The sequence below is a fragment of the Giraffa tippelskirchi genome, chromosome 11 (assembly GCF_054371585.1).
Source record: "Giraffa tippelskirchi isolate mGirTip1 chromosome 11, T2T-mGirTip1v1.2.pri, whole genome shotgun sequence".
Classification (NCBI taxonomy): Eukaryota; Metazoa; Chordata; class Mammalia; order Artiodactyla; family Giraffidae; genus Giraffa; species Giraffa tippelskirchi.
The window spans coordinates 1,843,930-1,865,624 of record NC_137285.1 but is presented as its reverse complement, the minus strand read 5'-3'; the positions used below and the strand labels follow the sequence as shown (position 1 = coordinate 1,865,624).

Genomic DNA, 21,695 nt, shown 5'->3' with positions numbered 1-21,695 from the left:
CCCTGCCCTGCCACCCCTCTGCCCGCCAGCCAGAGCTTCCCCGCTCGGGGGCCAGGCTGCCTTTCCTTCCACTTTTCCTTTTTGGAAAGTTTGACTGAGTGGCTGCTGAGAGAGCGGCATGGAGTTTGAAATCCAAACCAGAGCAGCAGGCTCTAGGGGCCCCCCTGCCTCGTTTCCATGGTGACAGGTTACGGGCCCCCACACGCCCCTGGAGGTGGAGCATGGGCTCCCTCACAGGCCTGGCCAGGGACACACACGCGCGTGTGCCCTCGTCCCCAGCCAGCCCAGGGCCTGCCCCACCCGGCCCCACCTGTAGCTGGTGGCTTTGGACAAGCTGGTCAGCACTGGTTAGACTGTTTCTTTGTCTGCCAAGTGGGTCTGGTAAGGGGGTTATGGAGGACCGTGTGTGCCTTGGGGCCACCGCGTCCAGGAGCGGGTGCAGGATGGCCCCGGGCGGGGGTGACCACAGCTGGGGTAGGGACCTCGTGGAGCAGAGCTCACCGGCCTACTGGGAGGAGGTGAGGGGGCTCAGGGCCAGTTGAGAAGGATGTTGCAGGAACGTGGCTGATTAAAAACAAATTGTGAAACGTTGATCCCTGATCACGTGTGAGAACTTGGAGACTAGGGTACGCCAGAGCAGGTGGAGCTTTCCCCCCAGGCCGGCACAGTCCCCGTCCCGCCGCCCCCAGCCCCGGCCTCGGCCCCGGCAGTGCTGGCCTGGGCTTCGTTCCAGCCAGAGGCCCCGCTGGCCCTTCTCAGGTGGGCTGGGGAGCCCTGGGCTCCAGGACCCCCGCCGTGGGTAGGGATGATCCCACACACCTGTGAGGAGGGGCCGGGCTCCGCAGGCCGGGCCTGTTCCCCTCCGGCTGTTCTGCAGGACATGCTGGCTGTATCTGTGGTCCGTGCCCGATCCCTGGCCCCCTCAGCTCACCCCTCCCTGTGGAGGACCCCATGTCAGTCGTCTAGGAGAGACACCAGGCACGGGCTGCGGCCACCGCCACCCCTCAGGGCCTGCACCTGGCTGCCCTGCCTACCAGCTCAGCCCGAGGCGCAGACACTCCCAAGCCCACACAGGCCCCGCGTTAGGAACCGGGGTCGGGTGGTGGAGGGGTTGGCCTAGTTTTCTCCCGTGTGCACATCAGACACAGCTTTTCTTGGATGTGGCCCCTCCTGAGGTGAAACGGAGTGGCTCAGCAGTCCCCCAGAGACGGGAGCTCTCATTCCCAAGCCCCTGACGTGGCGCGGGCGCAGAGGAGCCAAGCCTTAGCACCCTCTCATTCCACGGAGGCCTTGGTGAGCCCCAGCCAGTGGCTGAGTCCCAAGTCACCGAGACCTCCGAGCTTGCCAGCCCCTTGCTCCATGCTGCCCGTCCCCCAGGACCCTGGCACTCCTGCCACGTGGGCCCCCAGCCGTCCCTGACCGTCCCCCCTCCGTATGGGGGGGTCCTCGGCTGTCAGCACCCGGTCCGGACGCCTGCCCCTTCTTCCCGAAGCCACTCCGGCCCCCACCCCGTCCTGGACTCACCAGGTCAGCCGAGCTGGCTGTGGCCACTGCCGAGCCTGCCCACGGCAGCCCTGGCACCCACAATCAGGGCCCCGGCTCTGCTGCCTGGGGCCTGGGGCCACGGGTGGGCCTGCGGGTCAGGCCCTGGTGGGCATGTGTGCACACGCATGCTCGTTCCCGTGGAGCTGAGCGTGGCTACGGGCACAGCCGTCTGCTGAGGTGGGCGCCACCACAGACCATGGGGACAGGGTCCTTGCGTGTGGCCCTCTGTCTCCCCAGGCAGGCCCCCGTCCCCACCCGTGTCCTCACTCACGGGTCAGACAGGCAGAGCAGCTGGACTGAGTGCTGCCCGCGACCCTCTGCGGCTGCAGAGCACGGTCCGAGCTGCTCCCGAGCGCCAGAGGCTCTAGTGGGAACACGGTGGGGTGGCAGCTGGGGTCTGTGTGCCCAGGGCGGAAGGTAAGTGCCTTTCCCAGCCACTGGGGGAAGGAGAGGGAGCTGGCACGCTCCCAGCAGAGAGGCTGCCCTGGCGCACGACAGATGGAGCCGGCACCCCGCAGTAGGGAGGCCCGCGCCTGCACATCAGCTGGCAGCGTGAAGCCCCAGCGCTGAGAGCGTGGGCTGTGAACTCCGAGAGGCGTTTCTGCCACCTTGGGCAGCACTGGACTTAGCCCCAGGAAGACGGGTCAGCAGGAAAGGGCCGGGTTAACGGCCCGCAGGAAGGAACCAGGAGCAGTCTGCAGGTCTGTGTCGGCTCAGGTCTTATGGGGTGGTCCCCCCGGGCAGCAGCCAGCCCTGACTCTAGGGGTGTGAGCCGCAGGCATGTACGGCGAAGCGCAGGTGTGCGTTTCCAGGAAGGGGTGGCCACTGGAGAGGCCTGCACTGCCCAGGAGCACGAGGGTGCCAGGGAGGGGTGAGCAGGCCCACCGTGTGCCCCGCCGGCCGCAGGCCTGGGGCCTTGCACTTGTTTGGATTCCACACCCCGGCCCACCACGCGCCTCCTGGCCTTGGAGTCTTCCTTTCCGCTCGCACACGGGTGACAGCCTCCACTGCTCGTTTGACACCGACACCTTGAGACCCCTGGACTCGGCCTCTGATCCTCTCCTTGTCTTTGTCTGCCCCCGCCAGGGGTTCCTCACACAGACGAGGCCAGAGCCATCCAGTCTCACCTCCTCTGGCTCCCTCTGGCTTTGGTGGCCACCCCTGGGCCCCAGCCCCCACAGTGGTGCAGACGCATCACCGGAGAGGTGGTGGGTAGCAGAGAGGGAGCAGGGGCGGCCAGGTGGGGCCGCACGAGGAAAGCGGGTGGTCCGAGTTCCCGGCAGGTGACGACATGAGTGTGGATAGGGCGTGGCTGTTGCAACTTGAGGACACGCGGCCCAGGCACTCCTGGCCTGAGACCCAGCATGGTGGGTACAGCCTTGAGGTGGCCTGTCCCCCTGCGGCCCTGTGGTCTCTGGGAGCCCAGACCAGGTCCTTCCAGCGCCAGGCAGAGTCCTGATCCTCCAGGGGGCGCCAGACTGCTGCTGGGGCCCTGGACACAGGGTGGCCCGGGAGGGCAAAAGCTCCGGCTGAAGGCTGGCCTTGGGCCTGTTTGGATCGGGGTCACGTGGCGAGCCTGGGAAAGCCGGTGGGCAGGAGCCAGCCTGGGCAGGACAAGTGGAAGCTACTTGGCTTGGGGAGCTGCCACCAGGATGGGCCAGGCGGCCCTGAGGCCCCTGGGTGTTGGTCAGAGGAGAGCTGGTCAGTCGTGGCGCTGGCTGGGCTGGGGGAGAAATGGTATGGGGGCTGGTGCCCGGCCTGGGCTGGGGGCAGCGTCTCTCCATCAGCCCTGTCCCTGCCGCCGTTCCTCAGTCAGGGTGGGAGAAGCAACCAGGGCCTGGGGGATGACTCCACGGTGGCCGCTCCACCGGAAACCGCTGGGGAAAGTGCCCTGCGCTCCCTGGGGATTTGGCTGCCCGGCGGGGGCCGTCCCTCCTGCTCCCACTCCTCATCCCCGAGCACCGCGGAGCTCTGCAGAGGGGTCCTGAGCCTGCTGGGCCCCTGCCCAGCCCCGCCGCTCCCCCAAGTCTCATCTGCTCCTGGGACTCACAGCCCAGCTGGAAAGTCCCTTGCAGGGCGCAGTGGCCTCTGTCTTGCCCTCCCTGCTGGAGGATGGTCCTGGAAGAGTCAGCACTCCAGCTCCCACCGCCCCACTGGGTCAGCAAGGACAGCCCCTCACTCACACAGGCCACTGCCCTGCACAGGGCACAACTCCCAGGGCCCCGGGCACAGAGCTGCGCCGGTGCAGGGTGTGGACAGCCCGGCTCGGCGCACCGCTAGCTCCTGTCACCCTGCCGTCCACCGTCCTGGACGTCCCTGCCCCGCTGGGCCTGGGATGCCCAGTCCCATAGCCTCCCGTGGCAAGGGCTATGCCCCCCGGTACCGCCAGCGGCCCGGCCCAGAATCTGCTCGGATTGGCCGGCCAAGTCAGTCGTGCCGCTGGGCCTGCTTCCAGGCCTAGCAGCGAGCGCCCGCGCCCCGTCCGGCCCCGCCGCCCCGCCCCGGCCCGCCGAGCGAGCCTCCACGCCATGGCCCGGCGCCCGCCCTAGCTCCCTGCACAGATGCCACGGCGGAGCCGGCGGGTAGGAACTTGCCTGGGGCGGGGGGGCGGGGGTCGGGCCGCGGCCGTCTCGCCCCTCTGCCCGCGGGCTCCCCGCTCTCCGGAGCTAATGCTCAGTCCCCTGGGCGGGCTCGCGCGCCCGACCCCCCGCCCGCCCGGCGCGGCAGGAAGCCCGCGGGCAGCGGTTTCCCGGGCGCCGCGGCGGAGGAAGTTGGCAGGCAGCGGGGCCGCGGCGCCCCCTGCCCCCGGCCGGGGCCCGCACAGCGCCAGGTGGGCGGCGGGCGGGCGGGCGCGCGGGGGCGGCGGGGGCCGGGAGAAAAGCCCGCCCGCGAACCCCAGGCGAGCCCAGCCGGCCCGCCGATGCCGCGAGTGGGCGCGCGGGGGTGTGCGCTGCGCCAGCTGCACGAAAGCGAAAGCCGCCCGCCCGCCGCCGACCCGGCAACTTCGCGGCGGGCGGCGCGGGCCCGGAGCTGCGCGGGCCGCTCCTGGGGCTGGTGAGCCGGCCGGCGGGTGGGCAGCGGCGCCCGGCGCGGTGCTTCCCCGGCTATAAATAGCTGCCGTGCGGGGGCGGGAAGCTGGTGCCGGGTCCGGCGAGCTCAGGGCCTACTCCCCGCGCCGGGCCGGGCCGCGCCGCTGCCCCGCCGCGAGTGGGCGGGAGGGCGCGGGCGGGGCCCCGGCGCAGTTGCCGGGTGGGCTGCCTCCGCGCACTTCGTTGTTTGTCATTTCTGCTTCTCCCCGGAGGGGGAGGGGACGAACAGTCTGGCAGTTCTGGGGACCCCATGTTGTGCGACGTCTCATCTGGCAGAAGAGCCTGGAAACGGGCGGTCGCCGGCTGCAGGCAAATGACAGGCTTCCCCAGTCCCTTCCTGCGCGGGGGACTCTTCCCGGTGGATGGCGCGGGGACTCCCTTGCCCTCCTCCGCCCAGCTTGGAGGGCTCCTGGGGCCAGGGCAAGGGCGCCCCTGGCGGCCTCTGTGCGACCCTGCAGCCAGAAGCAGCCCTCAGGGGTTTGCAGAGGAGGCCTCAGGACTTCCTGCCCGCAGGGGTGCTCAACCTAGCCCGGCCCTGGCACGCCCTTAACCCAGGGCCTGGAGCCAGCTGGTGGTCCTGACTGTTGTGGGAGGCGCCCGGCCATTGGCTCAGCAGGGCTTCAGGGAGATGGGGAGCAGACAAGCTGGACACTCTGTCCTTCTACACCAGAGCAGTCCCCGGAGGAGATGGAGCCGTCCGGATCCGCGAGGGGAGAGATGGTGCCCGGCTGGCCGGCCCCCGTCTGCCGCTGCCCCTAGTTGGGGACAGGCGGGGTGGAGCGGGGTGGGGGGTGGGAGTAGGCTGAGTTCTGCTGCTGGGTGTCCTGGAACTGGTCTCTCCGGGGGAGGTGTGAGTGGGGCGGGAGACGGCGGCCGGGCACCCCGTGAGTACTGCTGGCCCCGTGGGCAGCGGGTGCAGCCTCACATAGTGCTCCCTGCCCCTCTCCAAGTGGTCGTGCTGTTGGGGAGGTCTGCATGGGTTCGAGGTTCCAGGTGTCTCCCCAGGACTGTGGAGGACGCTGGTATCCTCCCTGACGGGGCTGCTCCTGACCTCAGAGCCTCACGGTACGGAGGCTGAGCCCTTCCTGGCTCCGCTGGGGTCAGACTGCAGCACCGAGGCGATCCTGGAAGCAAAGTCTTCATGCCCGAGTGGGGGAAAGGCCTTGCCCTCCTCCCTCGACGCCCACCCCCATCCCCGCCCCGCTAAGGGCTCCCTCGAGGCCCCTGCTGCGCGGAGTGGGCCGGCAGCGGGCTCTCCTGGCCTCGCCTGCTGGGAGCGCTGAGTCACCGCTGTGTCCTTGCCAAGGGGGGGCTGGAATCCCTGTGTCGGGGAGGCGGGCTCTCCCTCGGGCGCTCCGAGAACAGGGAGCTTGGGCTGAGCAGCTCTGGGAAGGGGGCTGGCTCGGGGCTGGGGGCTGGGCCGTCCTGGGCATGGCACGCTGCCTGCATCTCCAGGCAGGAGATGGCCCGGGCCTCCCTCCCGTGCAGCCTCAGCCTCTGTGGGAGGGGTCCAGCCCGAGGGAAGGGAGAAGAGCTCTTAGCTGGCCTTCTTCCTTAGGATGGTGACGATGCCTCCCCGGAGGTCCCCCTGGAGGGAACTTGGGGGAGTCGGGGCTCCCCCACGGGGTGATGCGGTGGGGTCACCTGAAGTGATGGGGAGTTTGTGATGACGTAGGAGAATCTCACGTGTGCTCCGTTACCGAGTTAACGCTAGGATGAGAACTTCGCGTTCCTCACGCCGTCGGCTCAGGACACCTGGGTCACAAGGCCAGCCCTAGGGGGCTGCCCGTTCCCCCCCAACACACGCTGGGGTGAGGCTCTTGCTGCGTCTTCCGGGCCTCCTCCCTGGCTTTTCCTGAACCACCCCCTCCCCGGAGTCCTGGCCCTCTCTCCTGTCCCCTCGCCCTGCGGCACAGACCACCCCCCAGGGGAGCCGTCAGTGTCCTTCCCCAGGTGCTGGGACGCGCTCGGCTTTCTGTGCCACTGCCCGGCCAAGCGCCCTGGGTGCCCAGGGGCCCCCTCACACCAGCGGAGCTCCATCCGGGGTGCAGATCGCCCAGGCCTGGGCCCGGCACAGCCACCCGTGAGCTGCACCAGGGTTTGTGGCCTTGACCCGGAACGTTCCTTTTTCTGGAGGGTCTTGTAGGCCAGCTAGGTAGCCGCCCAGAAGGTCAGCTCTATGCAGGCAGTAGAAGGCCACGCAGAGGAGTTCAGAGTCTAGGGGGCCGCAGGGCAGGAGGCAGGTCGGCCCTTGACACCGCCCTGGAGCCCCTGCTCAGGCGGGCTGGGCTTGGGAGGGCCCCACGCGGACGCGGGCCCTTGGAGGTCACCTGCCCCGCCGCCCGCTTCTGCCTCTTTCCCCCGAGACCTCTGGGCCCGCAGCCTCGCCCTCCTCGCTCCCCTCCAAGCACCAGATGCAGCTCTTCTCCGCCTTCCGGGTGGCTCCCAGTGCAGCTCCTCTCCCCTCTGCCCACCTGTGAGAGCCGCGCAGGTGCCCGGGGGCACAGCCGCGTCCCCTGTGTGTGGCAGCAGGGCTCAGTGGGAGGAGCTGGCAGCCCGAGCACAGGACTGCACCGGGGCCCCGGGGCTCGGTCAGAAAGCCTCTGAAGCCCTCGCGGTGCTGGGGAGGCCCCTGGCTCCCCCCGCCCTGTCCCCCTGGCTGGAGGCCTGAAATGACTCGGTGTCACTGCCTGGTTCCCTGTAACCCTGTTTCTCTGTCTGTAAGTCTCAGGCCGCGTTGCTGACTTCTCGTTCGTTTGTGAGCGTCCAGGGAGGGTGTGCACAGCCCAGGCGAGGAATCTGGCCCCGGCGCCCCGGTCCCACCCCAGGGTCTCTGGGCCGCCTTGCGCACGGTTGGTTACATACTCCGACTGTCCCTGCCAGTGTGGGCACGGGACGAGTCTGGGTCTCCACTCAGCCCCCCACGGCCTGAGCCTCGCTGTCCACCCGCCCCCGCCCAGAGGAGCCTGGCCCCCGGGGCTGAGCGGGGCTTGGGCTGTGTGTCTCTCACTCTGCTCTCCTGCCTTGGCGTTTCCCGGAGGAGGCTTTGCTTGCACCCTTGGCGTGGAGGGACCTTGACTGAAGGGCGGGGTCCGTGAAGGCAACAGGTGGGCCCGGGGCCCTGGAACGACCCTGAGGCGTGGTGGCCCACGGAGAGCGGTGTGTCTGCTGTGAGGACTGGGACCGGTCTGGGTCGCTGCCATCTGTCTGCCTGGCTCAGAGCCGGCCCTGGGCCCCATGAAGAGGCTGTTCCGGCTGCCCTCCTTTGCGCAGGGAGCCGCATGCAGTGGCCCACACTGAGGCGTATAGGGAGGTGTGGACCGGCCGGCCAGCCAGGAGCCCCGGGGTCGGGGGGAGAGGAGCCCTGGCCCCTCCAGGAGGAGGCTCTCCTCAGACCCCGGTGTGCTGGGCACAGGCTGAGCTGTGGGCCTCAGCAGTGCCCTGTGCCCAGGGGCGCCTCTCCCGTCCGTCCCCTCCCTGGGATCCCACCCCCCGGGCCCCACTTCCCAGCCTCCCTTGAGAGTGGACTGCCTGTCCGTGGGTCAGCTGCTTCGGCCTGCTTTCCTCAAGAGCAGCTGGAGCGTGCCCAGCTCTGGGCTGCAGGGAGGGTTCGGGAGCTGGTGTTAAGTGCCTGGGGCTTCCCTGGTAGCTCAGCTGGTGAAGAATCCACCTGCAATGCAGGAAAACCTCAGTTCCTAATTCCTGGGTGGGAAAGATTCCCTGGAAAAGAGAGAGATTATCCACGCCAGTCTTCTTGGGCTTCCCTGCTGGCTGAGACAGGAAAGAATCCGCCCACGATGCGGGAATCCTGGGTTCGGTCCCTGGGTCGGGAAGATCCCCTGGAGGAGGGCAGGGCAACCCACTCCAGTGTTCTTGCCTGGAGAGCCCCACGGACAGAGGAGCCTGGCGGGCTGCAGCCCACGTGGTCACAAAGAGTCGGACACGACTGAGCAACTAAGCACACGCGTTGCGCCCAGAGTCCGGGCTCGGTGACCTCATCCACCCGCCGGCAGCCTGGAGCCGCAGCGGCGGGCGGCGGGGTCAGTTGAGATCCCGCAGAGGAGCTACTGGGCACACGGGCGAGCTCTGGGCACGCGGAGGCCGCCGCTGCACCGCCGCCTCCCCCCCAGTGCCCACACAGGCGGCCGCCCGGCCAGGACGGAGACCCCACCCGCCGCCTGGGTGCAGACACCTTGAGGGCGGGGCCGAGCCATGGCCCCCAGCCACACCAGCGCCACCTCCCTTGGTGGGGGTCCGGCTCCCCGCCGTCCTGCTCCAGCCTGTCCCTCGGGCCCCCGAGCACATCCGGGTCTTCCTGTCCAGCCCTGCTACCCACGCCCTTCCCTTGGTCCCAGCGTGCCCCCTGCCTCCCCAGGGCCTGCATGCAGCCCTCTCTGGGTGGGCACGGGGGCCTCTGCTGCGGGAGGGGCGGGGCGTGTCCGCTTCCCTTTCCTCCAACACGTGGTGTCCTCGCCCTGCGCCCAGTCACTCCGGGGGCTTCCCATCTCTGCAGGGGCTCCCATGGGAGGCGCTCCCGCCCCACCCTCGGGACAGGACGCAGCTCAGCCATCCCACGCGGATGAGGGTAAAGCCTCACCCTTCCCAGATGCCCAGCTCAGTGCAGCCCACGGGGGCGGAGGCGGGCCTGTGGCCCCGTGCCCCAGGCATGTGCCCAGGGCTCGCGGTAGCTGGTTCCCTCCTGACCTTCCGTGCACTCTCTGCCTGATTTCTTTAGACCTCCTGACTTTCTGAAGTCGCTGGCGTTAACGTTCCGCCCACGTGTCCTCACCCAGCCTGGGGTTAATAGGGAGGAGCTCTTGTGTGAGGGGATGGGAATCTGGCCCGTCCCGGGGGGGTGGGGGGGCTGCCCCTGCCCCTGCCCCTGCCCCGGGAGTCTGGGTCAGGGCTGTGGCTGTAGAGCGGCCACACAGCCAGCTGCTGCCTCCAGGCTGCCTACCCGTTGCTGACCTCGGCTCCCCGCCACCACCGAGAGCAGGTCCAGCCAGCCGTGCACCCAGAGACGTGATGGTGACGCCCCAGACGAGGCGGGCCCCGCTAGGAGGAGCAGCGTGTGGGAAGCGGGCTCGGGGAGGGCAGCCTCGGAGGGCAAGGTCAGCGGGTGGCACCTCCACGTGACCGGGTGGGCGGCAGGCGACTCCTTGGTGCCACCCGGCAAGCATCCTCATCGAGGTTCTCACTGCCTGCGATGACCCCGTGGGCTGGCAGCGGTGGGAGGCCAGCCCCCCCACACCCCGTGACGCTGCACCCTCCACGGAGCGTCTGCACGCGCCCTGGCTCACCTCGCACACCTCTCTCTCTCCCCCGCCCAGTGTGTCTCCATCACTGGCCCTGTGCAGACTGTGGCAGGGACCACGGGAATGCCTGCAGGGGTGTGGGGGAACGCAGGCCCTTCCTGGGTCTCTTGCAGCTGCCTGTTGTGATGGTGTTTGTTGGGCAGCGCGGGGCTGGCCGCTCGGCCTTCCCTGGGTGGGCCGCCCCTGTCCACTGTGAGCCAGTGACCAGGCTGCAGGCTGTGGGACTCGGCCCCGAGGATTGGGAGCTCCTCGCTTGCCTGGAAGGCTCAGGGCCGGGGGTGGCCTGGCTCCCCCCCAACCCTGCCCCAGGACTGCTGGAGCAGGAGGGGGTGCCGTGGGCCATCGTCCGGACAGGAGGCAGTGCTGGGGCTCACGGTGCCATCCTTCCTGGGCAAGAGTTTCTCCAGGGTGCTGGCCATGGGGCCCACCTGGGAGCCTGTCCCAGAGACACAGTTCCTAAGGTCCAGCACCCGGCCCGGAGCAGCTCAGAGGTGTGAGCTTCTGTTCACTGCCTCCCTCAGCCGTGCTGGCCATCATCCCCCCTAGACTGGGCCCTTGCTGGGGGGGAGGGGTGCCCCCCGGGGCTAAGCACGGCACGGGGTCAGCAGTGGGGCTCCTACCCAGCCAGCAGACAGTGGGGTCAGCCAGGAGGGAAGTGGAAGGGGTCCCGGCTGCACCAGAATGCTGGGCAGACGTGTGTTGCGGGAAGGTGGCATCCTGCATCCCTGGGAGCGGCCAGTCACTTTTGGGGGGCCCTCGAGACTCTCTAGCTGCTGCTGGAGGGAGCGCTGTGGATGGCCAGGCCTGAGGCCTGCCTGGCCTGCCCAGCTGCCGCGGTTCACGGTGGTTTCCCACTAGGAGCAGGTCCTCCCCGCGCCATCCACCCCATGTGGTCAGCACCCGTGGGGAGCCTCGTGGGCCCGGGCGTCTCTCGGTACTGCTATTTGACGCGGGCACACCCCGCGTGCTTCCCTGGGGGAACGACCGGATCCATGGGGCACCGGTGCCGGCTCTCAAAAGGGGGGCGCCGAACCGCGCGCACGTTCTCCGCCCCCATCTGCGGGGCCGCATTCCCGGGGCAAGGCTCCGGTCCCAGCAGCCCTCCTCTCACGCCCGCCCGGCCCGTCCCTCAGGGCATCTGGCGGATCCCCGTGGACGAGATCGACCGGCCGGGCAGCTTCGCCTGGCACATGAACCGCTCCGTCGTGCTGCTACTCAAGGTGCTGGCCCAGCTGCGGGACCACGGCACCCTGCTGAAGGTCTCCTCCATGCTCCAGCGCACCCCGGACCAGGGCAAGTGAGTGCAGCCCGCCCAGCCAGCCCGACGTGCTTCATGGGGACAGCAGGCGTCCCGGGGTCAGCCAGGAGTATCGGGCCGAGCCCACCCCCCACCCCTGGGGCTCACAGCCTCAGCCCCAGGGGGCCCGGGATATACACAGTGCCGGGTGTGCGGGAGGAGGCCCAGGGAACACTTCCTGGAGCAGAGGGGCACTGACCACCATCGCCACCTGGCTCTGACATGTAGCCTTCCCCACGCACTGCAGGAAGTATCTGCGAGATGCTGACCGCCAGGTCCTGGCACAGCGGGCCTTCATCCTCACTGTGAAGGTGCTGGAGGACACGCTGACCGAGCTCACGGAGGTACGTGCCCCCCCACCCCGGACACCACCCGTGGGACCCTCAGCCCATGCCCTCACCCAGCAGCCCCCCGCCAGGAGCTGTGCTCACCGTCTCTCTTCATGGCTGGACACCTTGAGGCCCTGGAGGCCAGTCACCACTCTAGCAGGCAGGGCGACCGCAAGCCAGGGCCGTCCGGCCACCGTGCCCCCTGCCCAGCGAGCCTGGCTGGGCCCTGGTGGGCGGCCCGGGTGGGCTCGTCTTTGCAGCCAGCGCACTTGCCGGTGGGGTGGGGCGGCTGCTCCTCAGAGGCAGAAGCACCGCCAGGGACCCTCCAGGCAGCGTGGTGGCCCCAGCCCTGGCCAGTGGGCAGATGGGCAGGACCAGAGAGGCTGAGATGGGCACAGCTGGTGCCCGGGGGTGCTTTCCTGTGGCGGAAACACCAGAGATTCCGAGTCTAACCATTGCTTTCCTCGTAGGGGTCGGAACGCCCCGGGCCCAAGGCCTGCGGCCTCCCTGGAGCCAGGATGACCACGGATGTCTCCCACAAGGCCAGTCCCGAGGATGGCAAGGAGGGTCTCCCACACCCCAAGAAGCCCCCTCTGGCCGACGGCTCAGGGCCAGGCGCCGAGCCAGGGGGCAAAGTGGGCCCCCTCAACCACCGGCCCGTGGCCGTGGACGCGGGGGAGGGCGCAGACCAGGCTGGGGAGCACAAGGACAAGGAGAGCCCCCGGGCGGGCCCCGCCGAGCCCATGGACACGGGCGATGCCACCGCCCGAGGGGCGGACTCAGAGCGGGGGCCGCCGCCCCTGCCGCCAGGCTGCCCCCCGAGAGACCGGGGCCCCGAGAGCAGGCCGGCCGAGCTGTCCCTGGAGGAGCTCAGCATCAGCGCCCGGCCGCCCGGCCCACCCGCCCCGGCCCCGCCCGCCCCCGCCCCCGCCGCCCCCGGGCCCAGGCCAGGCACCCACCCTGAGGAGGCGCCCCCACGGCCCAGCCGCAAGAGGAAGCTCCTGGAGGACACGGAGTCCGGCAAGACGCTCCTGCTGGACGCCTACCGTGTGTGGCAGCAGGGCCAGAAGGGCATGGCCTACGACCTGGGCCGCATTGAGAGGATCATGTCGGAGACCTACATGCTCATCAAGCAGGTGGGCGGCCGCGGGTGGGCCCCTGGGGGCCTCTGGGTGGGCGTCCGGTCGTCCCAGGGAGGCCCCGCGGGTACGCGTCTGATCGTCCCCAGGAGGCCCTGCCGGTGGGCATCCGGTCGTCCCTGGAGGCCCCAGGGGTACACATCCGGTCATCCCCGGAGGCCCCGCGGGTACGCGTCTGATCGTCCCTGGAGGCCTCTGGGTGGGCGTCTGGGCGTCCCCGAAGGCCTCTGGGTGGGCATCCGGTCGTCCCCGGAGGCCCCGCGGGTACGCGTCCGGTTGTTCCCAGGAGGCCCCACCGGTGGGCGTCCGGTCGTCCCTGGAGGCCCCAGGGGTACCCATCCGGTCGTCCCTGGAGGCCCCGCGGGTACGCGTCCGGTCGTCCCCGGAGACCCCGCGGGTACGCGTCCGGTCGTCCCCGGAGGCCCTGCCAGTGGGCATCCGGTCGTCCCTGGAGGCCCCGCGGGTATGCGTCCGGTCATCCCCAGAGGCCCCGCCTGTGGCCGTCTGGTCCTTCCCAGCCACCCCAAGGTTTCCTCCTGTGAGCCCCAGAGAGGTTCAAACATGTTACAGTTTTACTTAGCTATACCTCGGGAAAGCTGATGAAGCATGTACTGAAAAAGACAGCACACTCCTAAACAGCTGTAACTGCCCTGAAGGAAAGGAGGCCGCCTTGCAGGAGCCCCGCCAGGCCCTGCCACCGGGAGGCCCTGCCACTCCTGTTGTTCCGCCGCCTTTTGTGTTTTTTAGTCCCTCAGGCACAGGTTTTTTTTCCCCTCTAATTAGAGAAAAATAGGTTCTTTCCACAGGAAGAGCCCCGGACTGTGTCAGGCCAGCACAGGGTGACCACCCTGACACTTTGCTCCTAGGTCGTCTCTGCGTGCACAGCCGCTTTCGAGGCTGTCTTATCAACCCCTCTCCTGCATCATCAGGGACTATTTTTTTGTTGCTGATAAACTAGGAAAAATAAGCCCTGGATTTCCTGCCGGCGAGGGCAGGCCCTCTGCCCACCCCAGGCCGGTCGTCTCCCTCACGCCCTGGCTGCCGCTCACCCAGGGCCACCCCAGGCCCCCCAGCCTCCGCCCCTGAGGGCAAAGTCACAAGGCCATAGACATGAACAAGGCATGGCCAGCTGTTTCTGAGCAGCGGCCCTGGGGGCTGGGATCTGGGACGGGGCTGGGGTCCCCCCCGGCAAGCAGCAGTGGGAGGGCTTGTCCTGGGAGCTGTCCTCAAGGCCCTCTGACCGCGGGCGTGTCCTTGCTCAGGTGGACGAGGAGGCCGCCCTGGAGCAGGCCGTGAAGTTCTGTCAGGTCCACCTCGGGGCTGCCACCCAGAGGCAGGTAAGCGTGATCCCACCCGTGCTAGCCTCCTGGTGCAGGGCGCGAGGCCCCAGGCTGCAGGCCGGGACTGTCCCTGTGGTCGGGGGTCCCAGGACAGGTGGACGGCAGGCAGCTGAGCCTTGGGCCCTGAGGGAGGGACACAGGGTAGGACCCAGACCCCAGCGCTGAATGCGTGCGGTGTGAGGGTCCCCCTCACCCCAGCAGCTCCCCTCTAAACCGGAGCACGGTCCCCGCCCCGTGAACCTCGCCTGCAAAGGTGGCTCCTTGGCACGGAGGTGGCGCTGGGGTGGGCCAACAGGAGCCCGCAGGTGGGGGCCCAGCCTCTGTCCAGCCTCTTCCCTTCATCTGGGAAGACCCCTGCCGCTGGCTGGGGGGGCCGGGCTGGGGCAGCGCTGGGTCAGGTGACCCCGGAAGGTGGGCTGACCGCAGGCTGGTCACTGGGTCCAAGGGTGGGTACTTGTCTTCAGGGTTGGTGTGGCCTCTCAGTCCCCAGGGCTGGCCTGGCCACCCACCCCAGCAACAGGAGGTTGGAGATCCCACTCTCACCTTCTGCCCCCGGGAGATAGGTCCTGTCTCACCCGCCCTCCCGCTGGAGGTCCACTGGAGTGGCAGGGGCGTCCACACCCGTGGAGCCAGGGACGGGGTGTCTCCCGGGGAGCAGATGTCAGGAAAGATGGGGTCAGGGCAGGGCGCCGGGTGCCCCCAGGAGGCATGAGGCTCCCACAGCCTCAGGCCAGGGTCCCCCTCCCGTCCCCGGCTGATTCAGAGAGTACGGTGGGCCCGGGGTCAGGGCCTGCAAGCTGAGGCGCAGCCCTCAGCTCTGCCTCTGGGCACCGCGCGGGGCCCCTGCCCCACCTTGCAGCTGCCTGCACAGAACCATGGCCATCACCCCCACGTGAGGGGCTTCGGATGAGCAGGGAGCTGTGTGCCCATGGGCGGGAGGCCCCGGAGGGCCTGGCTCCCTGAGGGCCAAAGAGCTGTGCGGGGTGCTCTGGGGCTGCAGCCTTGAGCCTGGGAGCCGCCCCCAGCAGAGCCGGCATCACCCCAGCTCTCTCGGGCCCCTCCCGCCAGTGGCCTTGGGAAGTCACCCTCTAAGACTGACCTCCTGTGCTGCAGCCACTGCCTTGGGTACCTGCGTTCTGTGCCCCGCGTCATGGCTGCACAATGCTCATTGCTCCCGGCTGGCACCCAGCAGTGGGAGAGTGCAGGTCCTGGCCAGCCCTCTGCTGTGCCCTGGACATCAGCCCCCAGCGGCACCCAACGTCAGCAGGGTGGACCCCCCTGGCAGGAGCGGGAGCCACAGGTGTCCCGGGGGATGGCACGGACTCTGGCCTGCCTGTCTGCCCCTCTCACTCTTACTCTGCCCCCCCAGGCGTCAGGGGACACACCCACCACCCCAAAGCACCCCAAGGACACCCGAGAGAACGTCTTCCCTGTGGCCACGGCCCCCGCAGCCCCTGACCCCGCGCCAGTGGACGCCCCGCTGCAGCCCAGCGACGGCCACGCCAAGCCTCGCCCCGGGCCGGCCGCCGCCTCCACCCCAGACCCAGCCAAGGATGCCGGGCCCCCGCGGCCACATAGGCCCGAGGCCGCCCCGAGCACGTCCTCTATGTGCCCAGGTGAGTCTGTGCCCTCCGCCCTGCGGGCAGGCCCAGCAGGACCGCAGCAGGGCCCGGTCCTCCACAGCACGCCTGTCGCTCTGCAGAGGTGTGGGTGCCTCCCGCCCACTGACCCCCGAGAGCCGTCTCCACCCTCCGCCCACCGTGTTCCTCCTCCCACGGAGGCTCAGCAGAGTGCAGGGTCCTGACCCCGGGGCTCATGCGCCCTCTCGACGGTCTGTGGTCCTGGGTGCCAGCCGGGCCACGGGCCGGGGACGCGGGGCTGGGGCTCTGAGGGCAGGAGGAAGCCCCAGTTCGTTCCACACTCAGGTGCCCCTGGGAAGCGCAGCCCACGGTGGGCAGGGCAGCCCGGCCGCCAAGGGAGGGCGCACGTTTCAGGACGCACATGCGTGCACATGCGCGCACACGCCTCTCCCTGCCAGCTCCGCACACCTGGGCCGGCGCCTGGAGACGGTGGTCAGCTAGGAAGCCCCCACCCCTGACGTGAGCAGCTCCCCAGGTCGCTGGGCCAGGCCCCCCGGGACAGCTGTGTGAGGACGGGTGTGCCCAGCCCGGCAAGGACAGCCCAGCACGGCCCCCAGGGCCACTGCAGAATGGCCTGGACCGGACGCCCCCCGGGCCCACGTCATGGCTGTGTGCCCAGCTCCTGGCCCTGGCCTCAGGGTTCCCGCCACTCCGCCTGCTCTGTGAGGCCCAGCAGGGCAGCTCCAAGCCCCCCAGGGGTCATGCCTGCCTCCACTGCATGTGGACTGGGCCCTGGGAACAGGGGGCAGAGTGGGCCAGGCCCACCCTCCAAGGGCTGGAGCCAACCGCTGGGGGGCCCAACCCCCGCCCAGGCAAGGAGCGGTTGGCTACCCCTGTTCCTGGGGACGTAGGAGAGCGGCCGGGTGTTGAGGTCGTGGCCACTTTGGCAGGAGCGTCCAGAGGAGGAGGCGGACAGGAGGCCCGGCGCGGCCGGGAGCCTGGGGGTGGACTCCTAAGTCCCCTCCTCACACCCAAAAGGTGTGGCCTGGCAGGAGGGCCCACTCAGTCCTCAGCCAGGTCGTTCAGGTCCAGCGGTCACTCCTGGGCGCTGGGGTGGGCCCCTGCTGTGTCGGGCTCACTGGGTGTCCACGGCCAGGTGAGCGGTTAGCAGCCTGGCTCCACCCAGGCCATTGTGTTGGAGGAGGCCCTGCGCGGTCATGGCTACAGTCAGGGTGGAGGGCCCTGTCCCGGGGTGGGGCGCACGTCCCTCACGGCCGCTCTGTGTTCCCCCAGGGGGAGAAGAGCCGGCCGTGGGTGCAGAGGGCCTGGGCTTCCCGCCCCAGGAGCCGCGGGTCAGCGAGCATGTGAAGATGGCCCCCGAGGGCCCTGCAGCAGAGGCTGCCCCCCGGACTGGCGCCCAGCCCACCTGCAACCAGGGTAAGGCCCAGCACAGCCCCTGGGGCCAGCAGGCGGCAGGGGCATCCCAGCAGAGGGACCTGGAGACGGTTGAGGGGGTAGATGAGAAAGTCAGGGGTGCCCAAGAGCCCCCCATTCCACTCTCCGTCTTGCAGGCGGGAGTGGTTCGGGTGGTGCGGAGCCCAAGCTGAGGCTGCCCGGCCAATGAGGAGTGCTCCCTACCCAGATGGAGCAGGCAGAGGACTGGGCAGCCGGGGGGCTGGGTTGGGCAGGGCGCACAGCGTTGCGTCCACGGCCCTGCCTGAGTCAGAGCCGGTTCCCAGCAGCCAGGCCCCCGGGGACTCCCGGGGGGGGGGGGCCTCTCTCAGACCCCACTGGGGACAGCAGGGCCGCTCCCGCCCCTTTGAAAGCCCCGGGGCGGCCGACGGGTGTGGACTCCGGCCAGCCTGTGGCTCCTGGGTGCACAGGGACGTGGGTGTGGGCCAGGGGTGGGCTCTGGGAGTGGGCCGTTCTCGGACGGTCCCAGACGTGAGAGCCTATGAGGCCTGGGAGGCTCTGGGCTCCCCTCCACCCCAGCCCCTGGGGCCCCCGTCTCCGCTTCCGCCAGCCAGAGACAGGCCCTCAGGGAGGCAGGGAGACAGGAAGCGGCCTGGGAGCCAGCACCCTGCGGTCTAACACGGCCACAGGCGGTGCCGGGGTGACGAGGCCTGCAAAAGAGAGGGGCCGGCCTGGGAGGCCACGGACCCCACCCAGCCTTCTGGGTCCGTCCCGCAGTGGCCAGCTCCAAGGCGCCCAGCGGTGGGAGTGCCCCGCCCCCCGAGGGCCCCCCGGGCAAGGCTGAGCCTGGCCGGGCCAAGTCACGCCTGCTGCCCAACATGCCAAAGCTGGTCATCCCCGCGTCCACCACCAAGTTCCCCCCCGAGATCACTGTCACGCCGCCCACCCCGACCCTGCTCTCGCCCAAAGGCAGCATCTCGGAGGAGACGAAGCAGAAGCTGAAGGTGACAGCGGGTCCTGGGTGGGGCCCGGGATGGGGGGGGCTGGGCTGCCGCTGACCAGCACCCGCCCGGCCGGTGCAGTCGGCCATCCTGTCTGCCCAGTCGGCCGCCACGGTGCGGAAGGAGAGCCTGTGCCAGCCGGCCCTGGAGGTGCTGGAGACGTCGAGCCAGGAGTCCTCGCTGGAGAGCGAGACGGACGAGGACGAGGACTACATGGACATCTGAGGGCCCGGCCCCGCCCGGCGGGCCTCCCCACCCCGGCTCCGCAGGGCCCGCGTCCTTTTTTATGACGTGTCGACTTTGTAAACATGCCCCCTCCGCACCCAGGTGGCCGTGTCCACGCTCCGCGGCCTCGGCCTGGGTCACAGCGGCGGAGGGTCCTTTTTTTTTTTCGGTTGCTTTTCTAATAAAGATGAAACAGTTGTCTCGGCCTCTTTGTCCCCTCAGGGCGAGGTCCTCGTCCAGGGCTTCTGGGCCCCATCCCCCGGGGCCCATCGAGGCAGGCCAGCCCCCCCGCCCCCAGGCCAGATGGACGGTCACAGGGCTGAGGCTGCGTGCTCCAGGGCCGGGGTGCAGGAGGGTCCGGCTGTGCGCAGGGCCTGGCCTGCACCCCTGCGTGGCAGGAACCCGGAGTGCGCGTCTGCACTGACCACCCCCCCACCACACTCCCCCTCCGACGGGACTGGCCCTGTGAGCTGTGGGGCTCAGTATGAGATACCAGTGTGGGACCCCTCGTTATAAAGGTTAATGCAACAGCAGGGAGGTGCTGGCCGAGTCGTCCCGGCCCTGAGCCCGTCCATCCTGGGGACGCACACTGTTTGAGGGGCCCGGCCTGCCCTGGGGCCTCATCTGGAAGGCCAGAGTGGCACAGAGACCCTCCCTGCTGCCCTCTGCCCCTCTCCCTCTCGGGGGGAACACTCTGTGCCCCTCCCCCAGCCTGAGAAGACAGACACCCAAGAGGCTGGGCACTGCCAGGGTCCCCAGCCCAGTGCGGGCAGAGCCACGCGGGGACCCAGGGTGCTGGGCTGGCCCTGACTCAGGCCCTCTCCCGAGGCCACAGGGCTGAGGGCTCCAGCAGGCGCTCAGCGGACGCCCCCCCCACCCTGGACCCCCACAGTGCGTTCCTGGCCTCCCCCCACCCCGCTCCTCCCGTCCAGCTCTCCTCTCTGTCCAGCCAGAGCGCTCCCTCCCCCTCGTCCACAGACCCCCATCCTGGTGTTAACTATATGCTGAGGTGGGGCATCTGGTTGAAAGATACCAGGAGATACCCACCCAGTGGAAAGGTACTCCGTGGGGCGTGGCCGAGAATACACGCCCCCCCACCCCGCCCAGCTGCGTGAAAGGACTGGTGGGGGCTGGTTAACAGGTACCAGGGGGGCTCAGCTGTAGGAAACTTGAGCGGTTAGCTAAGAGGCTAACCCAGTGCTTCTGTTAATACAAGGGACACACCTCAGCCAGGGTCATGTCCGTACAAAACTTAGACTTGCAAGTACTTACTTAACTGCGGAAGTTACACTAAAAGGGGATTCCCAAGCTAAAACGAGCAGATTGGGCTTCCTTGAATATTCCCAAATTGATATTCTTGCAGTTAGAAAAAGCTAGCCATAAGATCAAACAGACTGAATGAAGTGCTTACTGTGACTGAAATCTGGAAACTTCTCTTAAAACTATATCAGAACCAAAAAAAGACTGCTAACGCTCTGTCACTGACTCCCTCTCCCTCTACCTGTACCTTCTATCTGAATTACTGGGCCAGATGCTATGTCTCATTTTTTTCCTTTCTCTTCCAACTCATCCACCTCCTGCTGTTTGCCTTTGCCCAGCAAAGAAGGAGTAAAGAGGAAAAACCTTTTAAGAAATATTCTGGCTTGACACCCAAATCATCATTCTCTAACCACCACAATCATCCTTTGCTTGACTCCGCCTTTTAGAAGGTTGAGATGAGGGTGTAGCTGCTCTGGTCAGAAAGACGGTCTAGGTTGGTCTGAGTTACACACTTAACGCTTGTCAAACTGCTTGACCAACTTTGCAGAACCACTAAAAGAAAGAAAAGTGGTTAGCTACGAAAATTGATGAATGTTCAGTTATGCCAGCTGAGTACACAGTGCCAGTTGAACGTGAACCAACCCCCAAGCAGTTTAATTCCAACCAGTAGAGAAAGTTAGCTTGAAAAAAAAAGAAAGTCCTGAGGAAATCAGTCCTAATTAGGAGAACCTGATTTTCTATCCCTGTTGCCTTGAGATCAGAGCTCCCAGGATCACTTACCTTATCCTGAAACTGAAGAAAGAAAAACAGGGAATGAAGCCTTTAAAAATCTTTCTTACATACTGGTGAGTTTTATATTGAGATATCTGATTCATGACTAAGTTGAGAAAATGAGGCTAGATCTCTCTCCTTATGTCTGAATGTCTGTCTCAGTGTGTGTCTGTCTTTGTAATTCTAATGAAGTTTAATTGGTCAGTGAGCTCTAATTTAATTGGCCTAAAGAAAAGTAAGCAGGTACAAATCAGAAAATTCTAAGTTCAAGAGAAATTAAGCTAAGTGAATTTCAGGTTCACATGAACTTGGGAAATATTCAATATTAAATTATACCTGGTTTTTAATGTTTACGTTTGTTGGCCCAATTAATATAGAAATGTGTGCCGTCATCAACAACAAATATAAAATTAAGTATAATCCTATCATTTGGCCTAGGTTTATTTTAATATAAGCTAAATAAAATAATATTATATCTGTTACAACTTTGTCGAAAGAAAATTAACTTATATGAAGAAACTTTTTAGGAAAGAAAATGTAAATGGGTTAAAAGCTTTTCACTGGACATCCCTGGTGGTCCACTGGTTAAGACTCTGGACTTCTGACGCAGGGGGCACAGGTTCGATCCCTGTTAGGGGACCTGAGATCCCACATGCTTTGAGGCTTTGCCAAGAAAATAATAAATAAATAAATCTTTAAAAAAAAAAAAAGCTTTTCAGTGAACTCTATTAAGAGTAATTATGTTTTAGTCTGTCCAGATTTGGTAAATTGAACTTCTAGGGTTCTGCTAAATTAATTGATGGAAGTTTACTTAATGGGTAGGGTACTCCCAAATAGAATAAGATACTGCAACATTAATTAGTGATAACTGGCTTCCTCTTACAGAGAAACTAAAGGTATTTTGGACTATTAATGAATATGTTTGATGCCATCTTGATATGTTCTCTATAAGAAAGCAAATATTTTTTAGAAATTATCATTGGTATTTATGCTCACCAATCTACAGAACGCTAATATAAAGGTCAGTTCGTGGTTGTTTAAGGAAAGTAGGATATGTGTTTTCAGTAAAGAGGGCATGAGGAATGGAATTCCAGTTTATTAAGGGAAAAGGAAGCATGTCTGACGTAAGAGGTGATTGTTTTTGGATGGGCAAATTAAGTGATGTCTGCAGAAAAGTTTTGGAAAGTGGACTCCAGTAGAAAAATTTTGTGCAGGGTTTTCTTAACATGTTGAACTGCCTTCGATAACAGATTGTAATTTCTTTACTTTTAGGTAATCTGCTCTGTATTTACCTTTGCAATCTTTTATTGTTACTTTGGTTAAATGAACAACTGTTGTTTCACAGTGACCTGTGATTATTTCTGAGTGTTTTGAACCCTTTTGATGTTCTT

The 21,695-nt window shown here is 66.1% G+C and overlaps 1 protein-coding gene across 8 annotated transcripts in view; it reads left to right on the top strand.

The window, feature by feature from the left end:
- CABIN1 (calcineurin binding protein 1) overlaps window positions 1-18,471 on the top strand; it is a 70,908-nt gene extending 52,437 nt beyond the window's left edge. For all 8 annotated transcript variants that reach the window (XM_081542202.1, XM_081542198.1, XM_081542201.1 and 5 more), the window contains exons 30-37: window positions 11,083-11,246; window positions 11,494-11,590; window positions 12,046-12,711; window positions 13,977-14,051; window positions 15,424-15,670; window positions 16,928-17,071; window positions 17,825-18,051; window positions 18,130-18,471. In XM_081542202.1, coding sequence (XP_081398328.1) covers window positions 11,083-11,246; window positions 11,494-11,590; window positions 12,046-12,711; window positions 13,977-14,051; window positions 15,424-15,670; window positions 16,928-17,071; window positions 17,825-18,051; window positions 18,130-18,273 — 1,764 coding nt within the window. In that variant the 3' untranslated portion in view covers window positions 18,274-18,471. The remainder of the gene's footprint in view (window positions 1-11,082; window positions 11,247-11,493; window positions 11,591-12,045; window positions 12,712-13,976; window positions 14,052-15,423; window positions 15,671-16,927; window positions 17,072-17,824; window positions 18,052-18,129) is intronic.
- Window positions 18,472-21,695: the final 3,224 nt, after the last annotated feature.